Source organism: Panulirus ornatus, chromosome 30, assembly GCF_036320965.1.
Source record: "Panulirus ornatus isolate Po-2019 chromosome 30, ASM3632096v1, whole genome shotgun sequence".
Classification (NCBI taxonomy): Eukaryota; Metazoa; Arthropoda; class Malacostraca; order Decapoda; family Palinuridae; genus Panulirus; species Panulirus ornatus.
Window position 1 is genome coordinate 10859962 of NC_092253.1, and position 12416 is coordinate 10872377.

At 41.0% G+C, this 12416-nt stretch overlaps 1 protein-coding gene across 1 annotated transcript; it reads right to left on the bottom strand.

The window, feature by feature from the left end:
- Window positions 1–705: 705 nt before the first annotated feature.
- On the bottom strand, window positions 706–11928 carry LOC139758569 (ionotropic receptor 21a-like). The gene is made up of 7 exons (XM_071680092.1): window positions 11804–11928; window positions 11151–11337; window positions 7957–8193; window positions 6948–7228; window positions 6714–6848; window positions 1323–1509; window positions 706–1043 (listed from the first exon to the last, which is right to left on the bottom strand). The coding sequence occupies exons 2-7, from the start codon at window positions 11325–11327 to the stop codon at window positions 783–785; spliced, it is 1278 nt and encodes a 425-aa protein (XP_071536193.1). The 5' UTR covers window positions 11328–11337; window positions 11804–11928; the 3' UTR covers window positions 706–782.
- Window positions 11929–12416: the final 488 nt, after the last annotated feature.

A 12416-nucleotide genomic window follows, 5' to 3' on the forward strand; every position in this document is an offset into this window, starting at 1 on the left:
CTCCATCTCCTTCTCACATCACCACTACTTGTTATCACCTCCCCATTAGCCCCCTTCACTGAAGTTCCCATTTGTTCCCTTGTCTTACGCACTTCTTCCTTGATGGGGGTTGATGGCGAAACATTAGGGAAAATGCAATCCGTCAGACACTTTGGTGAAATTTTCTATTCTTCATCACTAACATATGAAATGTGACAGATACTCTGTGCTCTTTGGAATATTGAAGACACCAGTGAATTTTTTTCACCTGATTATCATGAAACATCTAAAAGAAAATGCAATTATCCATTTATTTCCCATTCATATCTAAACTTATCAGAATCATGAAGACCGCTGGGTTTAAGGAAGAATTCCTGAAAAGTTTTACCAACTAGTCATAGTAAAAGTGTCGGTCATAAATGTTAGAAAAAGTTGATTGTAAAAAGATATTTTAGGTAACGTATTTGTTCTAGAAACTCCAAAAAAATATTGGTTAGAAAAAGGGAATACCAACAAACAGAAGTGTGGCATGGCCATTGATAATCCTGTTTCCCCCGATTTTGCTAATTTAATCAATGAGTGATTCAAACAAGAAAAGTTCTTACATCTTTTGCGTAATCGAATACTTTTTCTATTACGGAAGGGAGGTCGTAAATAATAAGAGACACTTTAGACAATATACTGTTAACACGTGGTATACCTTAAGGCCTTAGACGTTTTTGAGATTTCTGACCGTTTATTCATTTCCTTCAATTTACAATGTAGAAAAACAAATAAGAAGCACACATAAAGATATGAATCTATCATGCTTTGTGTTTCTGAATGTATGACGCTGTTATCGTCTCTGTGATGAAGGCGAGCCCACTGATAATGAGACCTAGGAGGAGGAGCACGAGAGGCCCCTGCATGTGGACGATGGTGAGGGCCTTGATGCCTGTAGCGTCAGACTGGGCCATCTCCCCACCCTCCTCCGCCTGCTCTAGCTGCCGCCTTCTCGTTCTTGCTCGACCAATTCGCCGGGTTTCCTCCAGCGTGTCTTCTGTCCACTTGTCATACAATCCTGCCTATGAGGATACATTTCTTGCAGTTAAGGGATTACTTCTAATCAACAGGGAACATGCAATACGACGTGGAGATTATTCTAAATTCCTTGTAAACATCATACCGAAGGCATTTCATTGAGGGACTATGTTAGCCTAATAAGATATTACAGTAGTTCCGAAAGCACAGCATTAAAGAGAAATATATTCTTGCTTAAATAACATATCGTTTCGCTTTGGGATAATCCTGTGATACCATTCTTATTTAGAAAAAGGAAAGATATCACAGCATATGCAACCCACCTCATTCACGGCCATCATTATGTTGTCCAGATTTGGCTTGTAAGGGGCGTCGTGAGGGATGGGCCACCCAGAGGTACCAGGATCGATAATTTCTCTTCCAAAATAAAGGCCGATGGTGCCATCTGGTCGTGTGAGATATTCAGCCGTCCAGTAACCGAACACGAGGCGAGTAGTCATGTGTCCCTCTCTGAAAAGATATTAATTTTTCTTTCTTTTCGAACTTACTCGCCATATCCCACGCTAACAAGGCAGCGTCGAAGGTAGGTGATTAAGTCTTAGAGGAAAAAGTCCTCAGTAGGTCTCCATCTATGTCTCTTCTTTTAGAAAGTAGAACATTAGGGGAGGATTTCGTGGGCAGTACTATTTCACCCCTATCCACAGGGATGATCATTATTATTGTCATTATCATTATTGTAATACTTAATCACCGTTTCACACATTGGCCAGGTATCTCCGGGAAACTTAGAAACACCATCCACTCATATACACATATATACTCATATATGCACACACACACACACACACAAAAAAAAGGGGGGGGGGGGCTGACTGTATAGTTGACTGGTTGGTAAGGTTATTTAATGTATGAATGACTCATGGTGAGGTGCCTGAGGATTGGCGGAATGCGTGCATAGTGCCATTGTACAAAGGCAAAGGGGATAAAAGTGAGTGCTCAGATTACAGAGGTATAAGTTTGTTGAGTATTCCTGGTAAATTATATGGGAAGGTATTGATTGAGAGGGTGAAGGCATGTACAGAGCATCAGATTGTAGATGATCAGTGTGGTTTCAGTAGTGGTAGTGGATGTGTGGATCAGGTGTTTGCTTTGAAAAATGTATGTGAGAAATACTTAGATATGCAAATGAATTTGTATATAGCATTTATGGATCTGGAGAAGGCATATGATAGAGTTGATAGAGATGCTCTGTGGAAGGTATTAAGAATATATGGTGTGTGAGGCAAGTTCTTCGAAGCAGTGAGAAGTTTTTATCGAGGATGTAAGGCATGTGTACGTGTAGGAAGAGATGAAAGTGATTGATTCTCAGCGAATGTTGGTGTGCGGCAGGGGTGTGTGATGTCTCCATGGTTGTTTAATTTGTTTATGGATGGGGTTGTTAGGGAGATGAATGCAAGAGTTTTGGATTGAGATGCAAGTATGCAGTCTGTTGTGGATGAGGGAGCTTGGGAAGTGAGTCAGTTGTTGTTCGCTGATGATACAGCGCTCGTGGCTGATTCATGTGAGAAAGTGCAGAAGCTGGTGACTGAGTTTGGTAAAGTGTTTTAAAGAAGAAAGCTGAGAGTAAATGTGAATAAGTGCAAGGTTATTAGTTACAGTAGGGTTGGGGGACAAGTCAACTGGGAGGTAAGTTTGAATGGAGAAAACTGGAGGAATTGAAGTGTTTGAGATATCTGGGTGTGGATTTGGCAGCGGATGGAACCATGGAAGCGGAAGTGATTCATAGTATGGTTGAGGAGGCGAAAGTTCTGGGAGTATTGAAGAATGTGTGGAAGGCGAGAACATTATCTCGTAAGGGAAAATTGGGTGTGTTTGAGGGAATAGTGGTTCCAACAATGTTATATGGTTGCGAGGCGTGGGCTATAGAGAGAGTTGTGCGGAGAAGGGTGAATGTGTTAGAAATGAGATGTTTGAGGACAATATGCGGTGTGAGGTGGTTTGATCGAGTAAGTAATGAAAGGGTAAGAGAGATGTGTGGAAATAAAAAGTGTGCGGTTGAGAGGGCAGAAGAGGGTGTATTGAAATGGTTTGGTCTCATGAAGAGAATGAGTTAGGAAAGATTGACAAAGAGGATATATATATATATCAAAGGTGGAGGGAACGAGGAGAAGTGGGAGACTAAATTGGAGGTGGAAGGATAGAGTTAAAAAGATTTTGAGTGATCGGGGCCTGAATATGCAGGAGGGTGAAAGGCGTGCAAGGAATTAAGTAAATTGGAATGATGTGCTATACTGGGATGAACGTGCTGTTACTGGATTGAACCAGGGTATATGAAGCGTCTGGGGTAACCCATCGAAGGTTTTGTGGGACCTGGATATGGAGAGGGAGCTGTGGTCTCGGTGCATTATACATGACAGCTAGAGACTGAGTGTGAACGAATGTGGCCTTTGTTGTCTTTTCCTACTGCTACATCGCGCTCGTGCGGGGGAAGATGAATAAAGGCAGCAGTTTCTCACTCGAATCAGCCACCATTGCTGTACATCGTCAAAAAACAACTCACTAAGTTCCCAGAACTTTCCTCCAGAACTCTATTATTTTCCACCCTCACCACCCTGAATACAAACAAATTCAGCAACTATGGTAAAATTACACACCCTTGCCGCAGGCTGACCTTCACTAGGAACAAATCACTCTCTTCCTCCTCGTATACACACCTTATATCCTTGATGAAAACATGTCACTGCTCTAGCAACTTACCTCATACACCATATACAATCAAGATCTTCCGCAAAGCATCTCTATCAACCCTATTATATGCTTTCTTGAGATCCATATATGTCACATCCAAATCCGTCCGTTTTTCTAAGGATTTCTAACACTCAGTCTTCAAAGCAAACACCTGATTTACACATCCTTTGCTACTTCTGAAACCATACTGTTCCTAGCCTGTCTGACGCTCATTATGTACCTTCACCCTCTCAATCAATATCCACCAATATAATTTTCCAGGTATACTTAACAAAGTTATGCCTCTGTAGTTTGAACACTCACCTTTATTCCCTTTGCCTTTATACAGTGGCATTATACATGCATTCCTCCAATTTTTATGATCCATACAGACACTAAATTTCCTTACCACCCAAGAAACAGCACATTTACCCACTTTCTTGATAGATTCAATTTGCAATACCATCCAGTCCACTGCCTTCCGGAATTTCATCTCCAGAAAGGCTTTCACCACTTCTCCTTTCACCAAACCACTCTCCCTGACTCACTTTTCTATACAAACCACTCAGACCCAAAAACCCTAACTCTATCTTCTTACTGCATCACTACCTGTTAACACTTTACCTTTTGCTCCCTACATCGATTTCCCCATTCGTTCTCTTGTCTTTAGCGCATTATTTACCTCCTTCCAAAAGCATTTATTTTCCCTAAACTACAGTGATACTCTCTCACATCAACACATTTTTTTCTCTTCTTCGACCCCTGCACCTTCTTCTTGACCTCCTGCCGCATCCTCTTATACATTTCCCAATCACTTGCACTCCTTCCTTATAGATACCGCCCAGATGCCTCTCTCTTCTCTTTCACAAGCAACTTTACTTCTTCATCCCACCATTCACTACCCTTTTTATTCTGTCAATCTCCCACCTCTCGCATGCCACTTGCATCTTTTGCACATGCCAACACTGCTTCCCTAAATACCTCCCATTCCTCACCATCTCACTTCATTTGCTACCACCTTTTGCCATTCTATACTCAATATCTCTTGGTACTTCTTAACAAAATTCTCCTTTTCAAGCTCACTTACTCTCATGACTCTTCTATCCCAGCATCTTCTTGAAAACGTCAACAAATCTTCACCGCCTTCAAAAGATAGTGATCAGACATTCCTCAAGCTGACCCTCTCAGAATATGTATATTCAAAATTCTCTCTTTTACACGCCTATCAAATAATACTGAATCTAATAATGTTGACAATCTCTCTAACTCATATACGTATACTTGTGCATTTCTCACTTTTTAAATCAGGTATACCCAATCACCAGTCGTTTTCAGCACACATCTCTACTGCCTCTTCACCATTTCCATTCATAGTACTGAATATCCTATGTGCACCAATAATACCCCAAATACCACACTACTTACCTTGGCATTTAAATCACCTATCACTAATACCCGTTCTTGTGCACCAAAACTACTGACACACCCGCTCAACTGCTCCCAGAACACTTCCCTCACATGATCTTTCTTCTTATTGCCAAGTGCTTAAGCACCAATAATCACCCATTTCTCACCGTCCACTTTCAGTTTTACCAACATCGATCCAGAATTTACTTCCTTACGCTCTATCACACACTCCACAACTCCTGCCTCAAGAATAGTGCTACTCCTTCCCTAGCTCTTTTCTCACCAATCCCTGACTACTCCAAAGACTTTTCCAAACCATTCTTCCCCTCTACCCTTAAGCTTGGTTTCACTCAGAGACAAAATATTTAGATTTCTTTCCTCATACATAATACCTATCTCTCCTTTCGTCTCATCTTGGTTACATCCACACACATTCAGACACTCTGATCTGCACCCTCGAGGAGGATGAGGGTGAAGTCTTGTAGAGGTTTTTGAAAAAGAGGAAACAATATAAGGGAGAAGAGAGTGATGAGAGTAAGTGAATTTGGAAAAAAGACTTCTGTGAAGAAATACCAGCAGAGACCGAGTGCAGAATGGCAAAAACTGAGTGGAATGTAGCAAGGGGAGCTGGTATGGAATGGGAGGTATTCATGGAAGCGGTGCTTGCATGTGCAAGAGGTGCATGTGGCATGCGAAAGGTGGGAGATGAACAGACTAAAGATGGTAGTGAGTGGTGGGATGAAGAAGGAGGGAAGGAATGCAAATGATTGGGAGATGTATAAGAGAAAGCGGTGGGAGGTTAAGAGGAAGTGCATGGGTTGAAAAAGATGGCAAGTGAGAGTTGGGGTGAGCGAGTATAAGTAAACTTTACGGGGAATAAAAAGATGTTTTGGAAAGAGGTAAATAATGTGTGAAAGATAACAGAATACATAGGAACATCGGTATAGGCGGCAAAATGGGAAGTGGTAACAGGTTGCAATGAAGTGAGGAGGAGATGGAGCGAGTATTTTAAAGGACTGTTGAATGTGTTTGATGATAGAGTGGCAGATGTAGGGTATTATAGTTGGGGTGGTATGGGAAGTGAGAGAGTCATGAAGAGTCATTTGCTGAAAAAGAAGAGATGGCGAAAGCCTTGCAGAAGTTGAAATGCTGCAAGGCGGTTGGAATGGATAGTGTTGCAATGGACTTTGTTAAGAAACGGGTGACTGTGTTGTTCATTGGTTGTTAAGGATATTCAATGTATGTATGGATCATGGGGAGATGCCTGAGGATTGACTGAATGCATATAATGTCACTGTATAAAAGCAAAGTGAAATAAAGGTGAGTGTTCAAAATACAGAGGTATAAATTTGTTGAGTATACCAGGTAAATTGTATGGGAGGATATTGATTGAGATGGCAAAGGAATGTACAGAGCATCAGCTTAGGGAGGAGCAGTGTTGTTTTAGAAGTGGTAGAGAATCATCCACATTCAGTTTGCTTAACGTGTCAAGACAATGATTTATAGTGGGTATATATTAAGCAATAGGTTACAGTGATTACATACATTTAACAAGCTCAGACTCACTCTTGATAACTTACTTCTCAGTAACTTGCTTCAAGCCTTCAAGGGTTGAAGGACCGACGTACATGAGATCCGCCAACCGCTCATATGTCCTTAGCCCAGACTGTCTGAAGTTTTCTTGCCACTCTTTCCCAAACGGAGGCATTGTGACCCTGTATGTGTGAAAATGTCTTTACACTGAGCACATAATGTCCACAATTTCCTGTAAGCCTGAAAAGTAATTTCATTTCACTGATGTCTATCACTCTTACTTGTTGACGTGATCGACGAGTTCCTCCAAAGTCTCAGGACGAGGCGGGTACTTGGGCAGTGTGAGGGCGGCGGTGAGGTTGCCACGGTAGACCGTCCCGAAGATGAAGGCGAACACCAGCCAGACTGCCATCAGTATCCGGCTTGGACTATCGCGTGGTAGCCACTTGGAGAGATTCTGACCAGTAAACGTGCCAAACAATTCTTGAATCATCGCCCCAAAACCTCTGCTGTTACGATGATAACCGGAGGTGCCTGACAACACAACGTTCTTCTTGCTGGTCTAGAAAAGATAAGAAAGAAAATTTATTCTTAGATAATACATAATACATGTAGCCAACTTCAGGATGTGTATGGAGTACCAGTAATCTTGAAATTCATTCGATACATCCTTAACAATTACTTTGAATCATATCCTCCAGTAAGATCACTGTGAATCTTATCCTCTAGTAAAACATCTGTTTAGAAAATGTATTTTGTTCTCTTATCCCAGCCTAGTTACGCACACTGCCCTGGAGGCGAAATCCCTTCAGGCATATGTCCTCCTTCATCTTGTCCCAACCACTAAACAATGTCACTTTTATCCCTTCCTCCTTTGAATCATTATCATTATATACGCAAAGTTGTATTTGTGTGTTCGTATGTGTTTATATGTGTGTGTGAAAGTATGTATCCGTGTAAGTTTCTGTAACTTTATATGGATTTTCAAATGTCTGTACGAGTAAAGGCGATAAATCACATAGTATCTTTCCAAGATGTTGCATATTGATGTATAACTTGTGTTATGGTATCTGTGGAATTCAGAAGGAAAAAAAGTTAACTTTACTGACGTCACTAAATGAAAGGTGAAGCAATTGTTTACAACTTCAAACCATTACCTTTACAGTTCTGATAGACATAAAGTTCTGACGACCCTCAGAGAACGGGGCTGTTGACTAAGAACATATCCACATTAAACATTTCTGAAGAAAACCATAAGAAGATGATCATTAATACTTCCATAACCCTTACCATGTACATGAGGCCAGGCATCAGTGAGAGCGCCGCCAGAGTGGAGGCCCACACCTCGTCAGCCAGAGGGTAGTACAGGCTCTGCCACTGAGGCTTGAGCACAGGCTTAGCCAACCCGAAGCCGAAGGAGGTAAAAGTGTAAGCAAATGTAAAGTCGTATCGTTCGGCTCGAGTCTGCAGCAAGACGTGTGATATAACCAACATGAGGGATTTTCGCTCCACCACTTTGTCCGCTGCCTGTGAAAAATCGTAGAACAGATTCAACATATCAAGTGGTGATGAAATGTAATCAAATAATCGGAAAAAGTAATCAAGAAAGTTTTCATGTACCTTCATCATATTTCTCGATAAGATATAAAGTCTGTTGGGGATGAGAGAGCTTGGGAAGTGAGTCAGTTGTTGTTCGCTGATGATACAGCGCTGGTGGCTGATTCATGTGAGAAACTGCAGAAGCTGGTGACTGAGTTTGGTAAAGTGTGTGAAAGAAGTTAAGAGTAAATGTGAATAAGAGCAAGGTTATTAGGTACAGTTGGGTTGAGGGTCAAGTCAATTGGGAGGTAAGTTTGAATGGAGAAAAACTGGAGGAAGTAAAGTGTTTTAGATATCTGGGAGTGGATCTGGCAGCGGATGGAACCATGGAAGAGGAAGTGAATCATAGGGTGGGGGAGGGGGCGAAAATCCTGGGAGCCTTGAAGAATGTGTGGAAGTCGAGAACATTATCTCGGAAAGCAAAAATGGCTATGTTTGAAGAAATAGTGGTTCTAACAATGTTGTATGGTTGCGAGGCGTGGGCTATGGATAGAGTTGTGCGCAGGAAGGTGGATGTGCTGGAAATGAGATGTTTGAGGACAATGTGTGGTGTGAGGTGGTTTGATCGAGTAAGTAACGTAAGGGTAAGAGAGATGTGTGGAAATAAAAAGAGCGTGGTTGAGAGAGCAGAAGAGGGTGTTTTGATATGGTTTGGGCACATGGAGAGAATGAGTGAGGAAAGATTGACCAAGAGGATATATGTGTCGGAGGGGGAGGGAACGAGGAGAAGTGGGAGGCCAAATCGGAGGTGGAAAGATGGAGTGAAAAAGATTTTGTGTGATCGGGGCCTGAACATGCAGGAGGGTGAAAGGAGGGCAAGGAATAGAGTGAATTGGATCGATGTGGTATACCGGGGTTGACGTGCTGTCAGTGGATTGAATCAGGGCATGTGAAGCGTCTGGGGTAAACCATGGAAAGCTGTGTAGGTACGTATATTTGCGTGTGTGGACGTGTATGTATATACATGTGTATGGGGGTGGGTTGGGCCATTTCTTTCGTCTGTTTCGTTGCGCTACCTCGCAAACGCGGGAGGCAGCGACAAAGCAAAAAAAAAAAAAAAAAAAATGTACAGATTAATACATGCTGCCTTCGTCCATTTCTGCCGCCACCCCGCCACACATGAAATAATTCCCCTCTTCCCCGGCGTGCGCTGAAGGTAGCGCCAGGAAAAGACAACAAAGGCCATATTCGTTCACACTCAGTCTCTACTGTTATGTGTATTGCACCGATACCACAGCTCCCTTTCCATATCCATCCCCCAAAAAGCTTTCCATGCTTTACCCCAGACGCTTTACATGCCCTGTTTCAATCCATTGACAGAACGTGGACCCCGGTCTACCACATCCCTCCAATTCACTCTATTCCTTGCACGCCTTTCACCCTCCTGCATGTTCAAGCCCCGATTGGTAAAAATCTTCTTCACTCCATTTTTCAACCTCAAATTTGGTCTCACACTTCTCCTCGTTCCCTCCACCTCTGACATATATAGCCTCTTTATCAATCTATCCTCACTCATTCTCTCCATGTGACCAAACCATTTGATGCATCTTCTGCTCTCTCAACCACAGTCTTTATATTACCACACATCTCTCTTACCCTTTCAATACTTTTTCGATCAAACCCCCTCACACCACATATCGGCATCAAACCTCTCATTTTCAGCCCATCTACTCTCCTGTGCACAACCCGATCTAACGTCCATACCTGAAACCATATAACATTGTTGGAAACACTATTCCTTCAACCATACCCATTTTTGCACTCCGAAATAACGTTCTCGCCTTCCACACATTCTCCAACGCTCCTAGAACCTTTCACCCCTCCGCCATACTGTGACTTACTTCCGTTTCCATGGTTCCGTCCGCTGCCAAATCCACTCACAGGTATCTAAAACACTTCACTTCTAGATGGACACTCGTATCTACCAGGGACTAGACTCTGTAGTGCGCCATGTTACTTTGAAGCAGACCTTAGATATGAAGAATTACCAATTCTTTGCTCTCAGATGAACTAATCATTAAGCCAACAACGTAAAAACTGTAGAAATTGGATAATCACTCATTTAACTTCCTCATGCAAGCATGAAAGAATTAGTCCTAGCTGTTTATTTTCACCACAGTGACCTGCAGTTTCCTTTGCACTGCTGAAGGGAATAGAAAATGGAAACGAGACTAATTACTTAGCTTAACGCAGAGCTCTAAATACTTTTGCTCTTACGAGTATTCTCAACAGTTTACTTCTCGTATAATGACAAAGTAAATAATAGACACAAATAACATTCAACCTGCAGGGAATCATCCTTGAATGTACATCCGAAGTATTATGCTATTCATGACTAACTGTGATGTGAAAATCTTACGAAATGTATTACTATGTACGAAGAACCACAACTCCGTATTTCTAGCTCCCTCCTGTAAATGCTCCACTGAATGGTAGGAGACGATCTCCTTCTCTGATATTAAGAGAAGAGTACGTCTTCTGATGTATCATTTAAAGAATCATGTGAAATACAAGAGGCACAATATACAGCATTTCTTGAAATTAACATTATCATGGTTTGTAAGGGTTAACACATTTTTGAAGGTTAACAGGGGAATGATTCAATATTGTGATTATTTCATATACACAGAAGAAAGTCTCTGCGGAACATGCCTCACAAATGCATATCTCTAGCATTTTATTGACCATAACTCACATCTGAGCAGCTCGGGAAGTTTTGTGTAAGTTCAGTAATGCTCGAGAAAGGTCGCTTCTCTCTATGTGATGAACAAAAGCTCAACATGTACCAAAGTGTAGATCATAGATTGTCATTTCAGGTCTCATCATCAAATGTTGCTTGTACCAACACAGTACATATACGGTATATAGCCAAGACGAGCACTCACCTCTTTCCAGGTACTGACTGGGAGGAAACTGTATGTAAAGTTGAGGGTGTCTGCTACAGTTAGGAACAGTAGTCCATCAGGTCCCTTGTAGTTCTTGACACTGGTTCCATCAGTGGCCTTCTCCTCATACTCAAAGAAAAAGGGCGGCCAGGGTAATCCAGTGATGTTCACCGCCATACCATAAAAGCTGAAGAAACATATATATTCCTTTATGTACTTAACACAGTTCACCCTTGAATCTACGTTCCTCGTAACCCAAATATGAAGGTCATTTGAAGTGGTTGAAAACTTTTTAGAAAATCTATTGTAGAAGTACTGAATTGTTATGGTTGTACTTCAACAAAAAGTATGTAGTTTCCACTGAAATACTTTGAAAGTAAGAAAATGAGTTTACTTTTTGTTATGATGTACTTTAGGTGCCATGGATAATAGAAGTGACCCATTTATTCTGTTAGAAAACATTGCTATTAACAATTTTGAATAAAGATTGTATAACTAATCACATAAATTATCTAATATTTTCATGCTTGCAGAAACATTTAAAAACAAAGATAAACATTTGTTTTAACATGCTGAACATTTACAAACAAGAAGGAACCTGATTTACACGTTTTGTAAACTGTGAAAAAGAGAAAAAGAAATAGCATCTCTACTTAGTAAATTTCTCTGGAAAGAGATTTTGTTGTGGGGAGATGGTGAGTCCTTGGTCTGGGCTCCAGGAGGCAACAGTCACTGTCTCTGCTCCTCTCGGACTGTACGGTATGTGGCAGTACACCACGCACCTGTGGAGGCAGAAAGTGTCATTTTCCTCAATGTAATGTATTATATATTAATAAATTCCTAATGACGTCAGTATTCAGATTACTGCAGTTATCATGTACATCATCATCGTTCAGTATAATTGGTTACATCCGGATAATTTTCATCATTATTACCGTTATTGATGATTCTGTTAATATAAACAGAATTCTCGTTGAATGTGTTCAAGAAAATTTTAACATATTTGTAAGAAAATAATGAAATCTAGTGAAAATCCAAGGGCATTTTTTCATCATTATTATCATTATTATCATTAATATTAGTATTATCATCATTATGATTAGTATTATCATCATCATTATCATTATTATTATTGTTATCATTATCTTTATTATTGTCATTACTATTATTATTATTCATTCATTCATTTACTCTATATTTATTATACTTGGTGGCCGTTTCCTGCATCAGCGAGGTAGCGTTAGGAAACAGACGAATAACGGCCCC